At 35.8% G+C, this 22,524-nt stretch overlaps 1 protein-coding gene across 2 annotated transcripts in view; it reads right to left on the bottom strand.

Moving 5' to 3' along the window:
* LOC125678987 (la-related protein 1B-like) overlaps nucleotides 1–18,768 on the bottom strand; it is a 37,114-nt gene extending 18,346 nt beyond the window's left edge. For both annotated transcript variants that reach the window (XM_048917820.2, XM_048917821.2), the window contains exons 1-5: nucleotides 17,762–18,768; nucleotides 9,339–9,409; nucleotides 8,721–8,774; nucleotides 8,400–8,580; nucleotides 7,169–7,276 (exon numbers count right to left, since the gene is read on the bottom strand). In XM_048917820.2, the coding sequence (XP_048773777.1) occupies nucleotides 7,169–7,276; nucleotides 8,400–8,580; nucleotides 8,721–8,774; nucleotides 9,339–9,409; nucleotides 17,762–18,140 (793 nt within the window). In that variant the 5' untranslated portion in view covers nucleotides 18,141–18,768. The remainder of the gene's footprint in view (nucleotides 1–7,168; nucleotides 7,277–8,399; nucleotides 8,581–8,720; nucleotides 8,775–9,338; nucleotides 9,410–17,761) is intronic.
* Nucleotides 18,769–22,524: the final 3,756 nt, after the last annotated feature.

The following is a 22,524-nucleotide window of genomic DNA, read 5'->3' as shown; positions in this document are numbered from 1 at the left end:
TTGCTTATCAAAAGGTCCCTATGTTCTTCAAAGATTTCTATTGCAAAACTCCTGGGCATTATTAGGTGCACATTCAAGTAAGTACATGATTAAGATAATTCTTCACAGACAAAAAAGGACAAGTCTGTTGGATTTCCTACTTAAAGCAAAGGAAGCATGCTTACTCTGTGCTGTAAATCTTACTCGTACTCAAAAGTCAAGGTTATAAAACTTTTATAAAATTATTCTTTAACTCAAATGGAGTACATGCTCAAGATTTTTCGAGTATGCTTGGAGCTTGCTCAAAGTTGTACTCAAAACAATCATGGCTGAGTTCGAGTCTGGTAAAAGTATTATAACCTCCAGGCCAGATCCTTGACCAAAATAACAAAAAAACAAGCAAAACCTACACCCAGAGGAGAATCTTTCACAGAAAAAAGACGTGGAGGAATTTTAAAATCTAAAGGCTCGAGATTGTTCCCACTCCTGATTTTCATTGGATTCTTGGAACTGGGACAGACATAGGTCAGACTTATTACACACATAAAGAAGCTGAGGCTTTCTCACATTTCAAGTACAAGAAGAAAGATAGAATACTGAGGAATTCCTATGGAATCTGTAATTACTGATGGAAAAACAATTGGGTCTATTAAAGACAGGACATTGTATAGTCAATTTAAAAAACAGTGGGGATGGCTGAAATGAGGGACCCAGGAGGAGGTCGTCATCATAGAATCATTTAGGTTATTGACGATGTTTGTGAACACTGAATATGAGAGATTATTCGAACAAAATGGTGGGTTTTAAATCAGATGACGCTTCAGGTAGCATTGGAAGGAAATATGGAGTGTTAGCCAAACTGAAAGAGGTTCAGCCATGCACTGCTGGAAAGCATTGTTCATTATTTGAAGCAGCTTGCATATAAGGATGCCATTTTCAAATATCCATGTAATGAAAAACTTGAAGCTGAAAAGTTTTGAATTTTCAAACAATCTGCAAATTATTGTGATTAACTTGAGGTTTGAGGTTTAATTTTCCCAGTTTTAAGATGCGACAAAAACATGTTTTAATTTGTGATAACACTACAGGAACATATTTTTAAACTTGTGATAATAAAACCATATTTTTAAATTGTGATTATACAATGTTTTTAAAATTCAATTTGTGATAATACAATCATATTTTTGAATTTGATTTCCCTGTGCTAGCCTACATTGGACTAACATAATTGAACAAACACTAGTTATCCTTGACTGATGCCATCAAAAGTTATGATTTAGTTGAGCTAATTGTCTTGAGGGTTAAATGTTCAACCATGTTTATAAACACTCAGAATTACAGTTTACATCTCTCATATAGCATGTATTGAAATTTTATTCAAACTTGTATCCAATCCTGTTGTCATCAGTCAAGGTCAAATTGATTGGGGGGTGTGTGTTAAAATTCAAATGGGAATGAAGGTAAAATACAAAATATGCACCTCATTGTAAATCAGTTTCAATCTAACTTCTTCAGTTTCATCACAAAAAAATGAAAGTAATCATGCTTAATTAAAAAGTCACACACAAAATGGTAATCTGAAAATTGATCAGTTTTAAAAGTAAATGTCTGGGTATCAATGGTATAGATTCTGTATCATGTTAAGAAGCTACATGGAATACATGTTTTGTCATTTCTGGACCAGAGCTTCTACAGAATATTTTGAAAAGACTCCACCATGTATGTCTCCACTATCATTCATTCAGGTTGTCCAGCACTCTCTGACAGAAAATAAAGGCTAATTCTAGGGCTAAAATTAGGAATTTCATAACTAAATTAGGGTAGTTTTAGACATTTAAATGGTCTTACATTTGCAATTTTGACAATAAAGAAACTCACAAAAAATACTCTTCATGCAGGAAGGGCATCTTCCAGCTATTATTGGCTATAACCTTAATAGTCACATCTTTGTCACAAAGTCACAAGCAATAAACAGCTTGACACATGGATTCACTGGTCAAATTTAGTTTGAATGCATTTTCAAAATAGGGCTTTTTGTAGGATTTCCTCTTGATTTTAACATTATTTAAGGAGTTTTAGCAAAACCAAATTTTTTTTCAGGAATTTTAGAGCCACTGGACAGCCTGTACATTATCTACCTTTGAAGGGAATGTGATCCTGCAATGGAATGAATGTCAGTTCCCTTAAAAAACAAGAGATGTTTGAAAAAAACCCATGCCCCCCATGGTGTAAAATTGAAAAGGGTTATACACACACATCATTTAATTGATAGTACAGTGGAACCCCGTTATTACGTTTTCCATTTTGTCACGATAAAATAACGTAATACCGGGGTCAACGTAATAAACGTTCCCAGTGAAATCCGTTAAAATTATCATTTGGAAATTGTATATCGTCCGTTGGTACTCCGTGAAGGGGTGTGTGAATATATCTTTACTGTTTCTTTGTTTAAAAGAATATGATACTTTGTTTTATTTACATCTTATCTTTAATGTCCGTAATTCTTCATGTTCTTATCCCTTTTCTTTATTTCGGTGTAGGATACATAAGGATGTTTTGATAAACGTTGCTTTTTCTGCATTCGTTTGGACCGCCATTTTGTTCAACTTTAAAACAATGCGTTCATGTAAATTTCTCTCAATAACTCGTTCCGGTTCGTATTCAACATTCGTATTAAAAAAAATAACAAAACATCGTTTTTATTAAGTTCTCTAATTACACAATACACAACACAATAAAAAAAATCCCACCCAAAAAACAACAAAACTATAGACACAAAACGCACACGATACCCAACACTTACACACTTCTCACCAACGATAAACATGCACGGAGAACAATTTAAGCGCAATCCACATAAAAAAAATAAATATAAAGATGCACGAAGATTTCATTTATAACGCTAAATGATGGCACTAAAATCACGTGCGCATCAAGGGATTTTAAAATATTCACTGAGGTAAATGCCGTGCACGAGTCGGCCGATAGATTGGTGCATGTATGGACGAGAGTTCCGAACACCCAAGCTGCATGTCCAAACAACGAACAATTTTTTTTAATTGAACACCTTTAGTCACCTATGTCCAAGCAGTTACCCAAGCGGTTGTAACATTGCTACGATAAATCTTGTCTTTCTTGTTTGGTACCAAAGCTGTCCGTGAATAGAGTTTTAATAGCGAAGGTAATCACACTATGCTGAACACGCAGGTGGTTGAGAAATTATTTCTTTGATTATCAAAATATGAAAAATGAAGTAAATTTCATAGAGTACAATTTCTAAATAAACATTATTTAATTGTTTATCACTGGCTTCTATACGGGGTATTCACCTGTATTGATGTCGCTAGATCTATCGAAGCGTGATCAGTCAAGCGTCTCTAATCCCCAAACAGACCAGGAAATTTACGTGGTGACTGCCTCAGGCAGTCAAGGTATGAATGGCTTATTATTTTGAGAATCATTATTGAATAATTAGGGGTTTATTACGTTTTTGTCGGAATTTTTACAACGTAATACCGAGTCCCGGCATTTTAGGACAACGTAATAACGAGGTCTATTTTATATAGGTTTGTTGAGAAATGGTTTTGTGCTTTGAAATTCCAACGTAATATGCGGACTAACGTAATAAAGGGGGAACGTAATAACGGGGTTCCACTGTAGTATCATCAATTCAAAATATTGAGCAGACAATATATTCCTATGTCAAGAGTGAATTGACCATGTGACCTAAAAATCAATAAGGGTCATCTACTCCTTATGCTGTACCAGTGTACCAAGTTTGGTGTCAATCAAGCAAATAATTCTTAAAATATAGGAGACAATATATTACTATGTCCAGTTCAACAATTGACTTTTGACCTCAAAATCAATATGGGTCATCCTCTCCTGAAGATGTACCAGTGTACTAAGTTTGATGTCCGTCAAGCAAAAGGGTTATCAAGATATTGAGTGGACAGTATATTACTATGTTCAGTTTGACCTTTGACCATGTGACCTCAAAATCAATAGGAGTCATCTCTTCCTGAATATACACCACTGTACTAAGTTTGATGTCTGTCAAGCAAAGGGTTCTAAAGATATTGAGCGGACAGTATATTCCAATGTCCAGGTTGACCCTTGACCTTTAAACATGTGACCTCAAAATCAATAGGGATCATCTTCTCCTGAAGATGTACCAGTGTACCAAGTTTGATGTCTGTCAATCAAAGGGTTCTCAAGATATTGAACGGACAGTATATTCGTAAGTCCAGTTTGACCCTTGACCTTTGACCATGTGACCTCAAAATCAATAGGGGTCATCTTCTCCTGAAGACGTACCAGTGTACCAAGTTTGATGTCTGTCAAGCAAAGGGTTCTCAAGATATTGAGCGGACAGTATATTCTAATGTCCTGTTTGACCCTTGACCTTTGACCATGTGACCTCAATCTATAGGGGTCATCTTCTCCTGAAGTTGTACCAGTGTACCAAGTTTGATGTCTGTCAAGCAAAGGGTTCTCAAGATATTGAACGGACAGTATATTCGTAAGTCCAGTTTGACCCTTGACCTTTGACCATGTGACCTCAAAATCAATAGCGGTCATCTTCTCCTGAAGACGTACCAGTGTACCAAGTTTGATGTCTGTCAAGCAAAGGGTTCTCAAGATATTGAGCAGACAGTATATTCTAATGTCCTGTTTGACCCTTGACCTTTGACCATGTGACCTCAATCTATAGGGGTCATCTTCTCCTGAAGTTGTACCAGTGTACCAAGTTTGATGTCTGTCAAGCAAAGGGTTCTCAAGATATTGAACGGACAGTATATTCCTATGTCCAGTTTGACCCTTGACCTTTGACCATGTGACCTCAAAATCAATAGGGGTCATCTTCTTCTGAAGATGTACTGGTGTACCTAGCTGCAATAATGTAGCCCTATCCAATTTTTTTTAATTCTGACGTTTTCGGGATAGGGCTACAATTCCATAGGATCTCCGTAATGGTGCAAAATAATTTTATGAATAACCGATAATAAACTCTGTGTATTAGTCCCAAATGTTGTTTACACCAAAAGGAGTACCAACTTTGTGCTCGGGCATGTTTAATAAAGGTGTTTTTCATTAAATACAATGTACAGCATGCAAAATTCTTCGTTTGCTCCACCATGCTTGTTATCGCGAGATCTCGTACGTGGATCTAATGAAAAACCTAAGCATTGACAATCAGCGCGAAAATGTAGTTACTCGAGCCACTTCGACAAAGAAAGGAAAATCATATTGTTGCAGAAAAAATTTACACTCTGCTGTTCGGTTTCTAACTTGATATTAAATTCAAACCTTTTCAATACCGACGAAATAGCTTTCGCCTCCATACTTTTCCATTGATGTAAATACTACCTTATATGGCATATGCAAATGACTTGACAATCGGAAGTTTATACTTCAGTACATCAAACATGGCGCACAAATATGAATCGAGAAATTGGAATTTATCGAAATTGTTGAAAACGGTAGAATAGAGCCTCACAAATCTTAAGTTGCAGGTTGTAAATTTATATATTGACTAAGAAACATAGAATATCATTTTATTTACGTAAAGAAAGTCAGGAAATGTTTAGAATGAGCGCAAATGTTGCGGGAGTGAATCACTCCCGCATTTGCACCATTACGGAGATCCTAAGGAGTTGTAGCCCTCTCCTAAAAAAAAAAAAAAAAATCAGAGAGGGCTACATTATTGCAGCTATGGTGTACCAAGTTTGATGTCTGTCAAGCAAAGGGTTCTCTAGACATTGAATGGTTAGTATATTCCTATGCCCAGTTTGACCCTTGACCATATGACCTTAAAATCAATAGGGGTCATCTACTCCTTAGGATGTACCAGTGTGCTAAGTTTGGTGTTTTTCAAGCAAAGGGTTCTCAAGATATTGAGCGGACATTATATTCCAATGTCCAGAGTAGATTGACCCTTGACCTTTGAACCTGAAAAACAATAGGGGTCCTCTTCTACTCATAACCAACTCACATATGAAATATCATTATTGAATGGTTCTCAAGATATTGAGCGGGCAACATGTGGTCTACCTCGGTGCAAACCAATATGCCCCTCTTCTTTGAAGGGGGGGGGGGGGGGGGGGGGGGGGCATGCCATAAAAAACCAAAACCATGATCACAGCATGGTTTAGGTGAGCTAACTTTATCTCTATGAATGATGTGGTGTTGAAATTACAATGACAAACAAAAAGAGACGATATCTAAAATCATTTTGTTAAACTGAAAACTAAGTTTTATTCATAACTGTGAAATATCTACACAATTTGCAAGTACCTCCTTTGCTGTGAAGATTTGTCACTGTTCTAGTCAACGTCATTTCACTCATAAATATTCCTCATTGCAAATGACTTTCTGATCAGTGATATAGGAATGATGTAGGTGCATATTTATGTTGGTTTACAATAATTTTATCCTTAGTTATTAATCAATGAATACAAAGACAGAGTTTGTACAGCCTACTCAAGACTTCCTTGTGTACCTGATAGTAATATGTTATCATGGTATTTCGAAACTCGGACATGATTTCAGAAAATGAGAAAGCTGAAAATGGAAAAGAGGAAGGGTGTGTGTGTGAGAGAGCTCAGTGTCCTCCTGATTTTCTCCACCAGTCTCAAGGTGCATTGCCCTGAATTTGATTGTCCAACAGTTGAATGCCCCAAGCAAAAAATGTCATTTCTAAACCACTATAACTGCACTATGAGGTCAGGTATTTTAAGATATCTTATCAAATTAAAGATAGGAACACATAAATTTGAAGGATATACCAATCTCAAAACCAAGACTGCAAATTTTGAGATTACCATGTTCACTTTGAAACAAAAATAAATCATGTCTGAATATTACTGCATGTCAAAACATTCTATGAACCCCCTGAAAAACCATTCATTTTGTTTCAAGATCATGTCTCCATTACTACATTTCTTAGAAGTTGTACTTGGGACAGTGTATAAAATTACCATTACCTTCAGATAGGTCACTGAAACAAATGCAATCAGCAGTGCTTTATTGGTTCAACACCAGACAACTCTATCATGCTTTCTAAGTTTTCCACAAACCAATTACAACCTCACGACACTTCCAACCTGTGATAACACATGGTGTGATGTTTGAAGTTTGGGAGTAGCAAAAGATTTGGACATATATTTTTTTTTACAACAAGCCTCACCTTTGTCATCTTTTCCTCCTCTTCTGGATTCTCTAGGATTCACACGGCCATGACTTCGACTCCTTCTCTTTGTCTCTATGTCTAATGGCACCCACTTCTGTTTCGAGGCTGCAAAGTTTATATTTAAAAAATCCATAAAGTCCTTAAAACATTGATAACACTTAACAGATATGAATATTAAGATTCATTAGAACAGAGACTCAGATCTTTCTCTTTATAAATACATTTACCCCCCCCCCCCTCTCCTTTCTACCCTTTAATACAATTTTTTCCCCTTTAAACAAAGGTTTTTATAGACCAACTTGCTTGCCAGAGTCAAGCAATTACAGGACGGGAAACAAAAACCACAGCAGACTTTCTGAGGCAAAGTAAACAAACATCCCAATAGTTTTTGGAACATTGTTACTTAAGGAGTGATCCATTTTCAAAGCCTAGACTAGGGTTCCATAAATAGTTCTACCACCTATTCAAAGCCTAGACTAGGGTTCCATGAACAGTTCTACCACCTTTTCATTTATTGACATCACCATGCTGGCATTCAGTCCAGATAAGTCAAATGACTTAATTATAACATAAAACCATAGCATGTAAGACAAGTCACTCAATTCTTCAAAGTCCATAAATTTGTATTCTATGCATATAACACCTACTTAAATAGTTACGTGGGTTAACAATTCCTTTAATGGAATCAGTACCACAGTAGCATTAGAAGTGTAAGTGTCCATATTAAATTCTCATCACTTTAAACAATGAGCACTCCAAAACATAATGACAGTAAGACTGTAATTTGAACAACATCTGTAGCAAATCTGACAATTTGGCTTGCTGTGGACTTTGTCTCAGCAAATCGGAAGCCACCTGTAATCTTAATCAACCACTAATGGAACATTGATGTTAGTCTGGTTACTTGCATGCAAGCATTCTGCAGAAGCTGTCTTTGACTTAACCAATCAGAAGCAGGGATGGTCATCTATAAATTTCAATAGCTCAGATGGGTATACAATCTCCTTTATCTAAACTGCTAAAATTGTCAACTATACTCTTACTCAAGAAGCAAACATTACATAGCTCCTGTAACAAAGTTTATGAGCACACATACCTCCAGAAAAAATCTTAATCAGAAAAGTCAACATAAGAAGGTCACAGGAGAAAAACTATCTACTCACTATCATCAAATCTTTACTTGTAAAGAGAAAAAAAAATGAAGTTTACATTTTGAATCAATGCTTACCAACTCTGCCTTTCCTCTTTAACTGCTGTTGTGAGTCCTCGCCAGAAGAGTTCACTTCCTTGTTTTCCTTGGAGGAGTCATCTCCCCCTGAATCAGAAGAAACCTGTTGAGGGCCATTGGTTTGTGGAGTCTGTTGACCAGTGGTCGATTTCATGGCAATTGATTTCTTTGGAACCAAAACCTACAAAATAACACAAATAAATGAATACTTGGGAAATTTTTAATATATTAATAGTTGCAATTACAGATTTACAATCACTTTCTTCTATGTTAAACGTAAACAGGGCAGATATATAATCATTATACTGTTTCTACAAATACCTCGGTTACTTCCGTAAGTGCTGGCCAATTTTCATCACTTAGAGGTGCCGACGCCTGCAAGCACAGAAGAAGAAAAAATAATGACTTTGTACAACTATCTTTGATGCAATTAGTACATTTTTTTTTATCTTAATAATCAAGCAGAGAAAATTGTCTATTTCACAGCACAGATTAAATATTGAGTCCATGATATCCAAGTCAGAGTAGGTCACCATGATAAAACTTTTGTCAAGAAGTAAACATTAAAATAGATATACTGGACTCAAATCCAACCCTCAGTCCTGCAGGACCAGTAATTACTGCTCAACTCAGCGAAGTTCACAGTCCTGCAGGGCCAGTAATTACTGCTCAACTCAGCGAGGTTCACAGTCCTGCAGGACCAGTAATTACTGCCCAACTCAGCGAAGTTCACAGTCCTGCAGGGCCAGTAATTACTGCCCAACTCAGCGAGGTTCACAGTCCTGCAGGGCCAGTAATTACTGCCCAACTCAGCGAGGTTCACAGTCCTGCAGGACCAGTAATTACTGCCAAACTCAGCGAAGTTCACAGGTTACACAACTCCAGCATTTCCAGGACAACTAATATTAACTATGAAGTATTATACTAGGCCAGAATCACCTTTTCTGTTTTTTCTTTAACTACTTCCACATCCGGCTGGACTGGTTTTTGTTTGGGGACATCAACAGGTTCTGGAAAGATAAACATGTTTACTATAAGTGCTCTTTTCTTTCAGACAGCACTATTTCTATTATAATGTAGGATCTCCATGCATGGTATATCTACCAGTGAAAATTATATTATGTACACGCTGCATTGATTTTGTCAGTTTCTCATAAACGCCTCCCATCTTACTTCATTTTTTTTCCTCACCGATTAGTCCATACCTATAGATAAATATCTTCCATTTACCTTGTTTTCTAACTGTTCATATTAAAATGCATTGGAAGATAAGCTGCTGTTCATGATATTAAACATATCAATGACATAGAATGATCAATAAAGTTTTGCTTTCAATCGGATTCTGAATTTTTGAGACAGATGTCTACAGATTATCAATGAATTTAACAGACACCACTGAGCTGCCTCAGCAATGCTTAGCTACTCTATTAACCAAGCCTATGTGATAACATATTCTATTCTGAAACGACTCCCGAGACATGAAATGTACTCTTTCTTGGCTTTTATTCACTGTGACATTTCAGAGACAATACAAATCTGTGAGATTGTTTTAAGATACCTCTACATCTACGAAAAATATCCCCAAACAAACATTGGCCATCACATATACGCGATATCTCATCAGTTTTTACAAGTTTTATAAAAAAAAAATCTTTAAAATCATGATTTTACATATTAATCATATTGTATACACTAGTGCAAACACATGTACCATACTGACATCAGTTTCTCACTTCAGGACATAATAGTCATCTATGTAATTGTTCTCAATTCATCACCTAACATCAAATGAGCTCCACATATCCACTGTGTTAGCCATAAAATGACAAAAGTATTGCAACATATGGCTGGAATTACCTGGTAACAAAATGTGTTATTGACAGAGATGCACAATAAGAGAACACTGAAGCAAGCAAGCACTTCATATCTAAAAATTTCACGAGACTGGACAATTTGACAATATCGTTCACAACTACTTTAGTGACTTACACATGGGTCCTGTATATCTTCAGTGCAGTGTTAATGTTTTAAAGTTATCACGATTCCCGTTAGATACACCTGTCATGTTCTCGGGAGATAAATGTCTGTCATATCAATTTACAGGTAACACATGTGTCCAGTCAATATGAGGTACAAATTCAACACCTCCATTACGTCTTTATACCCGCCTACAATCACATACAAAAACTCCAAACTACGCTCAATATTCTCTGCACTATTAACTGTGCAGAAGGCCAACAATTACAAAATTTCTTGCATTTTTGCTAACATCAAAGCCAAAATTGGGGTAGATCGATAGGATATGAATTATATTTTTTTTCTCAAACACAGAGAAATATTCCATCACTATCTAGATTTTTAAGTTGTGGGTAATTAATACATTAAACACAGGAGGCTTATTTTTCACTATAATGCAAACTTTTAAATATGCTTTACCTTAGAAGCATTAAATTGCAAGCATAAACTCCAAAAAAATGTATTATCAATGATTTCAATAGTGAAAAAATCATCTTATGCTAGCTGATTTAGATATACTGATTTTAACAATTTATGGTGTCTTCCTTTGACTCATATGCTCATGCATTGTAACATTTTCTAATAAAGCATTATCTAAATGATATACCAAATGAAATCAAAGCTTTAAAGCATTGAATGACCGATCTTTAATACCATTCAATTAAACATAGCAAGATAGTTGTCAACTCTGACACAGTTACTGCTAAGATTCCTAAAGTTCTTATCAATATTGTATACATACAGTTAATTCTCGAATTATCGCCACTCAATATTCATCACCATATTCGTTATAACGCCATAAATTCAAAAGAACAAAAGGTGGTGGTTTATCGAGAGATGACTGTAGTTGCATAAAAGTTTTTTTGGAGTAAAATTTTGACTCCAAAGTCTTGTCTGACTTATACGTGCACACTACAACCTGAATTTTTTCCCCCTTAATTGCTGCACAACTTAAAAATAGTGATATTGACAGTGTTTTCAATGCTTTCAGGTGACTCAGTTTAATTGGTAACAAATCACTACGAGTGATTGATTAAATAGGAAAATAACAATCCCTAATACCTATCACATTCCACTGCAATGTTTTTAGCGAAAATATATTCAATTCATCGATTTAGTCAACATACAGCATTTTTAAACTAACATTTTACGAAGGGTGAAATTTTGGAACTCTTCAGAAAAAGAAGTTATGAATATTATGTGTCACTTGGGCAACTTTTGTATAAAAAATCTAGTGATGGCTAAAGACGAGTCATTTCTGAAACAAATAATATCTGCTTGGTTTGAGGATTATTTTTCAGAATGTTGCAAGTGAATAACCTAGTACCAAAACATGAGTTATGGGGATTAGATTTCGGCACACTTCTTCCTCCTCCCCTTCCCCCTTTCTTTCTTGACATAGCGTTACTATTACATATGTTTGTTAATTAGTACATGCAAAGATCGATTTATTAGCTGGTCACTTATAGTTGCGGTGAATAATAGTGGAAATGCAAGGTTGAATCCATGTAATGAACTCATACACTCCCCCTTTACGCTTTTGGGGTTTGGGCAGAACTGCTTTTCTTGCTAACCAAGATTTTTCATTTAAATATAACGACATCTTTTTTTTTGCTGTTTGCTTCCCACCCCTCAACTAAACTGTGCCTGAAATCATTTTAACTAATAGTAACTAGTAACGTGCACCAGGGCTGAAAACAACTTTTTTTCTTAAGTGGCCAGTTGGCCACCAACCTCGAATTCTTGGTGGCCAATTGCAAATTTTAGTGGAGATATTTTAATAACACAATAAATGTTTCAAAACCAACTTTTGAAGGAAAAAAAATTGAATTATTAAGTTTTAAAGTTTCTGGATTCCGATTTTAATTCCGTCTTGCCTGCAATCGTAGGATATGCATTGCAATGCCCACAGTACATGGACATCGTTTCCTTTTCTAATCGAAACCATGAATATAATTTCCACCACGAATCTTTGAATGTACGTTATTCCTCTTTTTTTGCTGATTCCTCGTGCTGTGTTTCAGAATCATTATGTTCCCTTTCCAATTCGTCAGTAGTCCTCAGTTTACCAAAGAAGTTTTCATTTTTTTCACGGCCATCGTGCATCTATTGAATCTGAATCATTTAAGGGCTCAGGTAAACAGAATAAGATGTTATAACCAAATCAAACTCTCTTACGATTCAGACTTTGTACCAGTATTATCTCATACCTCAAACAATTCATTCATTTACGTGAATCAGAAGGGATAAATCCAGGTCACCAAAAGGCGACCGTCCCTTTATTTTTGGTTGCCAAAGACAATTTAAAGTTCAAAATTTGACCATTGTAGTCATTATTTTGAGGCCTGTGCACATGTACTTGTTAGCCTTGTTTACTGAAAAGTTGTCCAAGTTAAGGCCATCATTAAAAATATTTTTGTTTGATGTACTCCGACCCACATTTTTTAAAGTGGGTCAGTAGGTAGGTGTTTGGTGGGTTTTTTAATGTCATGAATTTTTTTTTAATATTTTGTTTTAAAATAAGGAGAATTTTCTATTTTTCAAGGGAACCAAAAAAAATTTTTTTTTTTTAAAAATGAAATTTTAAATTGCTGAAAAAAATGATCGGATAGGAGCAAATTTGATGGGTCGGTCGGAGTACATCAAACAAATCAATTTATATTTTTAGCCTAACGCAGAAAATGTGAATTTGATGAGCATACTAAATATAAAAACTACGACGGAATCGGAGATGAAATAATGGTTCTGATATTCCGTATTGCTAGGCTGTCAACTCATCAACTCACCTTGCAGGGTTTGACATTTACTTTTTTGAGCACTAGACCAGTCGGGCTACTTAAAATGATTAGCCCTGACCAACTTCGCAGAAAAAAAAAACCTGAGTTTCTCCATATTCAAATACTTAATTCAAATGACAAACGTTAAGTTTGAACTAAACCGTATCCAATTGTCTCTGGTTTCGTCATGCAATTTGATGCTTTTATTTTCAAACACATTTTCTATTTCTTTAAATTCTACCCGGCACTCAAATTCTTTAGTCCATTTAGAATAAAATGACCTCAGTCGTTCTTTTAATTTCTATTTCATAAGACCTGCTTTGTTACTTGTCAACCTTTTCCTTTTTTTTTTCTCTTGGGACATCTTTCCATGAGAATGAGAAGTCATATTTGAATATAGAGACATTCCCACACGTCATCACCGAAAAATTGCTGTTTATGGCGTAATTTATTAATTTGATAATAAACGAAAATGAATTCAATTTATTTGAAACATAACTTTACACACATTAACATCGAGTAGATGTCGTAAAACATCAGTTCCGGCCCTGACTTTTTATTAGAACTAATAATAGAGATTATGTCATCATGTCGTTCAAAATTGCTCACAAACCCTTTACAGTTATTATTTTAATTTAAATAAGAGTAAAATATCTTATGGTTTAAAGTTTCTTAATAATTTTTTTAATACGACCAGTCAGACTAGTAAATAGACATTTTACCCGACCAGACCTATCATTTAGTAGACTTGGTCGGTCGGACGTGCCTCAGTGTCAAACCCTGACCTTGTCACTCTGCATTCCAAATTGTGGGCAAAGATGAAAACAGGAGGATTCCTCATAGTGAAACTGATGTTGTGGAACCATGATGCTATGTTTGTTTGCTTAATATGTGAAAAGTCTTCAGTGACTCTGTCATCAGTAATTTCACTTGTTTTAAAATCAATTTATAGACAGCTGATTTAATGTTATGATGTGTATTGTTCTTATTATGCATACATCATTCATATTATCAATAAACATATATATAGAAACTTGTTTATTGTTTTTATTGTCAGTTATAGGCAATGAAATGCTCCTTGATTTTGCTGGGCATGAGATACAATTGAGTCAACTTAGTGGCCAAAAGTAATAGAACATAACCATTGTGCTACAACAGTGTTGGAAATTGGTTTAATTAAACTTGGTATAGACCACGGTCTATGCAGGGCTCAAAATTAGCGACCACGGGTCTATGCCAAAACAAGATGACCTCACTGAATTGGTATAAACTGCAAAATTGAAAAAAAAATATCACCCAAAAAAAACCCCATTTTCATTTACTTCTAATGTACTTAGAAAGTATATTTTCTTTCCATTTCCACAACAATATCCTCCTTTCCTCATAACATTTATCAGACGTTGACTGACCATGCAGGGTCCTTTGGATAACATTATTGCTTTATATCTAGAAAATTGGCATAGATAATTTGGTCTATCTCAATTACAATTGGCATACACCAATGTCATTTGACACAGACTTGGTCTATGTTTAATTTCGAGCACTGCTACAATATTATAAGCTATTGACTGACTGAAAAGACATATTAACAAAATACAATTTTCATAATGTTATGATCATACTAGTGATTTATGATAATAGCAAAACAAAGCTACGGAATATACATAATGTAAGAGCAATATTGATATCAAATATTGACCACAAACACTTCACTGTAAATGAATCAATGCGTTAGGTCATGACAAAATTTTTTGGTCCAGTGCGAGCCCTGCCAGGGTTTGAAACTAACTTGAAAACTTTGGTACAAAGCCATGTGGGCTACCGAACCTTGCAATTATAGGGGCCCACATAAAAATTTAGTCGCCCAATGAGTAGAACACGTAGCTTTAAGTTTTATTTGAAAAGTATTTTCATGTTTTGTAATGCTGTTTGGCTTATACGACATGCAACCGGCAACAAACAATCGGGACCCTGTGACATTTGATGGCATTACAGAAAAGAAAGGCGAAGATAACAAACAGTGATCAATCCCATAACTCCCACAAGCAATACAAAATAGATTGTTGGGCAAGAGTAACACAGTGAATACCATAAAACAAAAAGATAACGGAAGTTTGAAATCATGGAAGACCAACCGACCACGACACCCCATGCATGCGACGAGCACATTTCCCAGCCTTTATACGGAAGAGGTCTGAGGAGGTATCAAGTAACAGGGTTGTGGATAACCACTCGCCCACGCGAGTAATATTTGCTGTGGAAGATTAGATATTATAATTCGGCTCGCCCATATGGCGACCAAAATTTCCCCCAAGAACATTTTCATTTTATGATGTACTTTCCTTTTCAATAAAACGTTATACTAATCATGAGTATTCGTGTCGTGTGCAAAGCAGATGCTATGAATAGGTTACGTCAAGCGTATACATGATAAAGACTATAGACAACGTGTAAACAATGTGGCAGTATCTCGAAGGGGTTTCAAAGCCTCAGCAGAGGAATGCTGACAGAGAGCAATATTTCCACGAATACAAAAGCAAACGTTCGAAATCATTTTTACAAATATGGATGATAAATCGGCCATGGCTGCCGGACACTTCAAGCGGAATGCTTTGCCACTGGTGCATTTTACACGACAGTAAGGCTATAAATCAAATCCTGTTACGAGGGAGATTGAAAGTGACAGTGAAAAAACTGTGTTATGCTGTATGAACGAATAAGACAACTGGAGCTGGAGTTCGAAAATTAATCATTACAATAAAAAAGCCTTCAAACAAATAATTTCTCTTCTTTTGTTTAGTTTTTTTTTTTTTTACCGGTAATTAGTATACAAGTGGGCCTGTGGATCAAATTGTCCTTTTAAATGTCAGGGGCCCACATGGCCTCCAAGGTTTCAAATGTTAACCACAACCCTCAGTAATATGTTAATGGTGTAACCATTGAGACGAGCGAAGACCCATAACATCTTACAACACGACTTGAGCCAATTAAAACGCGGGAAATATAACTCGGTTGATGTAAACAGTGCATTGTGACGTCATCATTAGCTGCGATTGTTTTTCTTTCAAATCAAGCAATTATCCACAGCAAAACGTGTGAAGGTATGGGAAAGCTTGTCTGAAATTTAAAATCATTTGTGGTACTATCCAAAACTATTCATTTGTTTTATTTATGGGGTTGTCAATGAAGTGTACTGCAGTAACAGCGACATTTTTCCGGAAGCATTATGGGTAGTCCCCATCATTTTTCAGCTGATGAAGAGCAAATCACGTGACTCAATTGCGTAATCATTGGAGCTATTAACTCACAATACGAAGTCACATCCGCGTCCGCATTTTCTACCCATAGTCGGTTGGTCTTCCATGATTCGAACAACTTCCTTTGTCTTTTTGTAATCATCGATACTCATTTCTGTCTGTATTTTTTGTTTCTTGGGTTCACTGACCCCATTTATATCACTATATTGTCGGTAATTCAAAATCACTTAGACACATTGCAAAGAAGTGATTCTAAAAGTTAATTATGAAGCGCTTTGCAGATCACAAACTTTTTCTAAAGGAAAAAAAAAACCAAAATGATCAGATAATCATAAAATTAAAAAGCAAATACTTATTTCGTAAATTTTCTAATCGCCATGTGGGCAACTTGAACCATAATTTCAATTCACTCTGCCCCACTTCGAAATTTAGTCACAAATGGTGAGTGGGCGACTGTTAATTTCAAACCCTGCCTGTAGTAACCCCAAATAGGTCAAAATACCGAAAAATGGAGTTGATATATGAAAGTTGAAATATAATTATGCAATCATTATCAATGGTCAAATTTATATCTTTCATTATTAAACAATTTGATTGATAGCTTCTGGCTAAGAAGTGAATCATCCAGTTTTAATTATAATTGTATACTTTCTACATGAAATGTGAACAACCTTCAGTTATAAATTTTCCCTGGACCTTTGGATTTCGCAATATCTTGTTCCTTTTTTACAGTACTTGATATGCACAAGACTTTTCTCTTCATCAACATACAACAGTCATGAGGTGTCGTAAACTGTATCTGTCTAGCTAACGTTTTCTCTTCGAAAGTGTAAATTGATCAAAAAATTAATCTTATAAAGATTACAAATTACAGACAGCAAACAGTGAATCAGACCCTTGGAAACGTCGATACTTCTCTACTGTCACAAAACTGACAATTGTCATCAATGCACAATGTATAATATTATATATATATATATATATATATACTTTAAAATGGATTAAAGATCTTGACTCGGCAATAAAGTTAACTTAATTATTGCATTAAGTCGGTCAACATTTACAGCTGTACAAGGAATAATGCGTTTACTTTCACTTTAGATTTACTAGCCCGATGGGCTATTACAGCATTGATTTTTGCTCGCCCAACCTCTAAAATCGGTTGCCCATGGCGCTTACACATCCCTGTTAGTACAAATCAATACAACACATGGATTTCATTATAAAAACTTCTTTGCATGAAATTTGTTTTTCTTTTCCTAACAAGTATAATTTGACTAAATCCTTGGTGGATATAATCGGGTCACTATACCTGGTTCCACAATTGGGGGTTTTGCAGCAGCTGCTTTCGGTGAGGCAGGACCAGCTGGGTTTTTCTTTCCCTTATTCCAAGGGTTGGTTTTGGGTAATGGTGCCTCCACATAAGTCTTGTTATCAAACTTCTTTACTTTCAGCTCCTTTGCCTCCTTTTCCCCTTTCTCTCCCTTGGTTTCTCCTTCTTCCTTCAAGGGGTCTGCTGCTGGGGGCACTTCTTTCACTTTTTCAATGGGTTCAGAAGGCACAGTTTCCTTCTTTTTCCAAGGATTGGGTCGCTCTAACTCTGGATCACTGCTTTGACGAGTGACAGTGTTCTTTTCTGAGTGAAAACTCTCATTTGAGGTGGTGGCATTACCAACACTAACAGCCGCCATGTTTTCTTCTGCTCAACTGATGTTTTACCAGATGGACAGGTTTACAATTAGTAATTTCAAAGTTCGACACCGAATTCGTCGTTTAATGAACGAAATTATTACAATTCACTTGCATTTTAGTGTTTTCACTGTTTGTAATGGTCAGAGACACTGCGTTACTGTAGGTCAGAAATAGTAAACAAACCGAGAATGTCACGTTAGTACAGAGCCTCGCTTTGACATTCGTTAATGCAATAGTTTCTTCGACCCAAAATATAGTGTCACAATCTCCAATTTTTGTGTGGTGATTATAATGCTAACACATATCACACCTCTTTCACTTTACTTTGAATGCTATTTGCTCTCCTTGAATGTCACAACACCCTGTCTTTTGTATTCCAAATCCGAAATACAGAGGCCACGTTGTCTTCATATGGTGTTCTGCAACATTAGAATATTCTACTTTTCTAGTTTATATGAATTAAACTCCAACATGGAAAAACACGTCAGTCAATATATCCTTCACCACAATACACAAAATAAGAAAATGTCACTGAATTAACTTGTTGACATACATGGCAAGAGAAACCCAGCTTTTTCTACAAGCACATGTCGCCATTTACACAAGTGAAAGGGCAGCGCATGCGTCGATATGAACGGAAACAGACATGAGTAAACAAAGTGGGGGATTTATGAGTGGTGTATAACGAAAAAAAGGGGGGGGGAGAGAGAGAGAGAGAGAGAGAGAGAGAGAGAGAGAGAGAGAGAGAGAGAGAGAGAGAGAGAGAGAGAGAGAGAGAGAGAGAGAGAGAGCGAGAGAGAGAACGTAGGGCTTCAAAGGGGATGGGGGTCAAAACCATCTCACACTTACCCTCCAAAAATTATGCATGTGTAATGTACATAGAAGAACGGTTTTTTCCCAATCAAGGGTTCTCAGGGGGCAGCATGAAAATATACATAGAAATGTGTACATAAAAGTTATTATGTAGGCCTAACACATATTTGAATACAGTGTCACTATTGTTGATTGTATATATTGTTCAAAATAAATTTCCCAGTTGTGTTTAGAATAGATGAATAGAGGGCTCTATATGAATTTTTGTTCATCGTAAGTGTTGTAAAATTCTGTACTTTTTTTTTTCAACATCACAAACAGATTTTTTTTTCATCAACAAATTTAACACTTTTAATCAAACTATGAATCTCGTCCCCTAATGAACCAGAGTTGCATTTATTGCAGATTTGTTCATTCCTGGTATTCGCCAATTAAGGGCCCTCGGGGACATGAACAGTTTAACTAGTAGTTAATTATAACGATAGAAATAAATAACAATCATTCATATGTACTATTACTGTCAGAGTTCACATTTCTGCACTACATACATTTAGCATTACACATGTAATACTGATTTATGAGCAAATATCCGTAATTTACATATAGATCTTCTAACATCAAAATTTCTCGAGTTTAGAATAAGTGCATATATTCCAATCAATCAATTCATTTCAATTATTGTATTAGGTTTCGTTGTATTTACCACAGAGTAGTTTCTTTACAAGTTTCTGAAATTTATACTGACTGTAATCTCTGAATGGATATCCAATTTTAACACATATTTAACATATTTGACACTATTTGTATATAACTATGTGTTATGTAATCACTTCTTTCTTTACTTGTATATGTATATGTACATTATTTGTATGTATTTTCATGCTGTCCCTTGAGGGCCCTTGATTGGAGAATATTCTAAAACTTTTTCTACTAGTGAGTACTATGACAGTTTTGCTATTGAAATGCAAATATTTACTACACAGCACACATATAAGCATTAAATTCATTTAGGTTTTCAAGTCTGTACCAGTAACAACTAATTGATTTCAAAATATCATAATGTTGAGGGAATCCCCTGATAGCAGCAAAATTTGTACTTTTCTTATGCATACCAGGAATACATTTAGAATATTTTTGAAGAAGCTTCTCTCAGTGAAGTGATTTAAAAAGTTTGTCTGGAGTAAATGGTGATAATTTTAATTTATTCCAAGAACCTATGTATCCGCCCCATATTTCAGAATTATATAACAAAATTGGGTTTTTTATGTTTAACACCAGGAATTAAAACAAATATTCATCTCTTTGACCACACAATAAAACAACTTTATAAAATTCCTTCAGGGCTGTGTTATATCGTTCAGATTTAGCAGTACTAAAACTGTCAGACGCAGAGAAAATGATACCCAAGAATTTACAGGAAGGTGTGCATTCAATATGATTATTCTGGAATTTAATTACTTTACATTGCATTATTCTCCTAGCCTTGTTAAATACAATCACTTTTGTTTCCTTAACATTTTGTACATGATGAACCGACATTTATCATGAATTGCGATAGTGCATTCGATCTGATCACGCTGATTGAACCTGGTGTACAAGAACATGGAAATCCTCTATCTTACTGTTAGCTATACCTTATAAATAAAAAATCAAAGACCATCTTCCATCATGTCCGTGGATCCTATCCCCTTATGTTAAAATACTAGGTATAGAGAATTTGGGAAATTAAGCATGATCAACATTATCAGCAAGGTATATATTTATGTCTCCCCTCTTTCAGTGGGAGACATATTGTTTTTGTACTATCTGTCCGCCCGTCCGTCTGACACAACATCTCGTGAACGCTTCTCCTCCTATGTGTATATGGCTTATTGGGTAGATCTGTTCTACGTTGTACAATGCTTCGTAGCCATTTGTAGATGTGCATATTGTCGGAACAGGAGGATCGTTCTTTTATCGACAAATTATTTATATATTTAAATTAAAACAGCACGCACAGGATTATCATTCGTAAAACACATGCAAATACGGGCATTTTAAAAAGATACACCACAAAAAGCATGTTACGGATTTAGCGCAACGGCAATACCAACGACGTCAACGTAGGTTCTATAAGCGCATTGCGTTGTTATAGGCCTAACTTATTATTTAACAAAATATGTAGCTAAGCAACAGAGGACCATAATTCAGCAGTGACGGGTCTAGAGGGGAGGGTACAAGCCCCACTCCTTTGCTAGAAGATTTTAAACCAAAAATATTTTTTGTTGTTCTGTTTTGTTGTTGTTTTTTGTGTCCCCCCCCCTCCCGCCTCTTTTTGAACAGAAAAAGTACCCAACTTGGGTCGCACCTCCCTGAAAATGTTCTGGATCCGCCCATGAACAATGCTGTTTCGTTTGAAACGTTGTGTATTCATATTGTTGCAAATTAACTTCCAACTCGTTCGATACAGGTCGAGAGACCTCAAATAAAAAACATAGCCAGCCTATGTAATTATGACAGTTGTAAGACGCCTTTATAAAGCCAGAGCAACGTTTATTGTTTCATTCATTTTTCACTTTACACGGTGGCGGATTTGTACCCCCCCCCCTTCCCTCCCCGATGTGACCAAATTAATTATTTGTTGTTATTTATTAATTTCATCATAATCATATAAAGCTTAAAGCTAGAATAACTCGTATAAGTGATTAACTCAAATAAGTAAACTAAACAGCCCCCAAATCCTGGCTCTTCCGAGAGCTTCGCCCCCTTTGACACCACCAGGGCTTTGCCTTGGACCCGTTGTGGGCCGTCCAACAATCGATTGGATCCCCGCCTAATAAATCCAGGATTCGCCACTACCAATGGCGTAGCTTCTATTGAGGCAACCGAGGCAGCTGCCTCGGTAAATAAAAAAAAAAAACCCCACCTTTTACGTTGTTAAAATGTCAATAGCTTCTGGGGGGCTGCGCCCCCCAGACCCTCTGCCTCGGTAATATTCGAACCCAAGCTACGCCTATGACTACTTTATACCAGAATAAATTTTGTAATTGTTAATGGCTTGTACAAAATTCATTTTGCATCCACAAAAGTAAATACACTAAGCATATAAAAAATTAAGTCTGCGTCACGGGCACTTGTTTCTGTAAATAAGTTATGACCTCTGTATACTAATATGTGTTATTATTAGTACACAGAGGTCATAACTTATTTACAGAAACAAGTGTCCGTGGTTTGCGTAGTGAAATTCCTATAAGCACATGTTCAACGTAATTCCAAAAATATACAATGACCGAGGATGAAAATTCGTTTGATCAAAGCACAAATGTCTGAAATCAATTATGTCATACAAAAAGCTCTTTTAAAAGTTTGCTTTCTTGCGTTTATTTTTATTGGATTTGTTTCAACTGTAACTTGGGGCTAATTATTACATGACATGCGACAAAGGCACACGTTTAAGGGGGCGGAGGGGCCAAAATAAAACATTTAAAAACTAGATGCCGAATGTCACCCCTGAAGCAACCTTCAAAAATTCAAATATCTCTGGTTATAGTAGCATATCTAACTACGCAAATATTGGTGACGGTGAATGTA

Source organism: Ostrea edulis, chromosome 2, assembly GCF_947568905.1.
Source record: "Ostrea edulis chromosome 2, xbOstEdul1.1, whole genome shotgun sequence".
Lineage (NCBI taxonomy): Eukaryota > Metazoa > Mollusca > Bivalvia > Ostreida > Ostreidae > Ostrea > Ostrea edulis.
The sequence above is the reverse complement of the archived record's forward strand: the minus strand, read 5'-3'. Positions and strand labels throughout refer to the sequence as shown.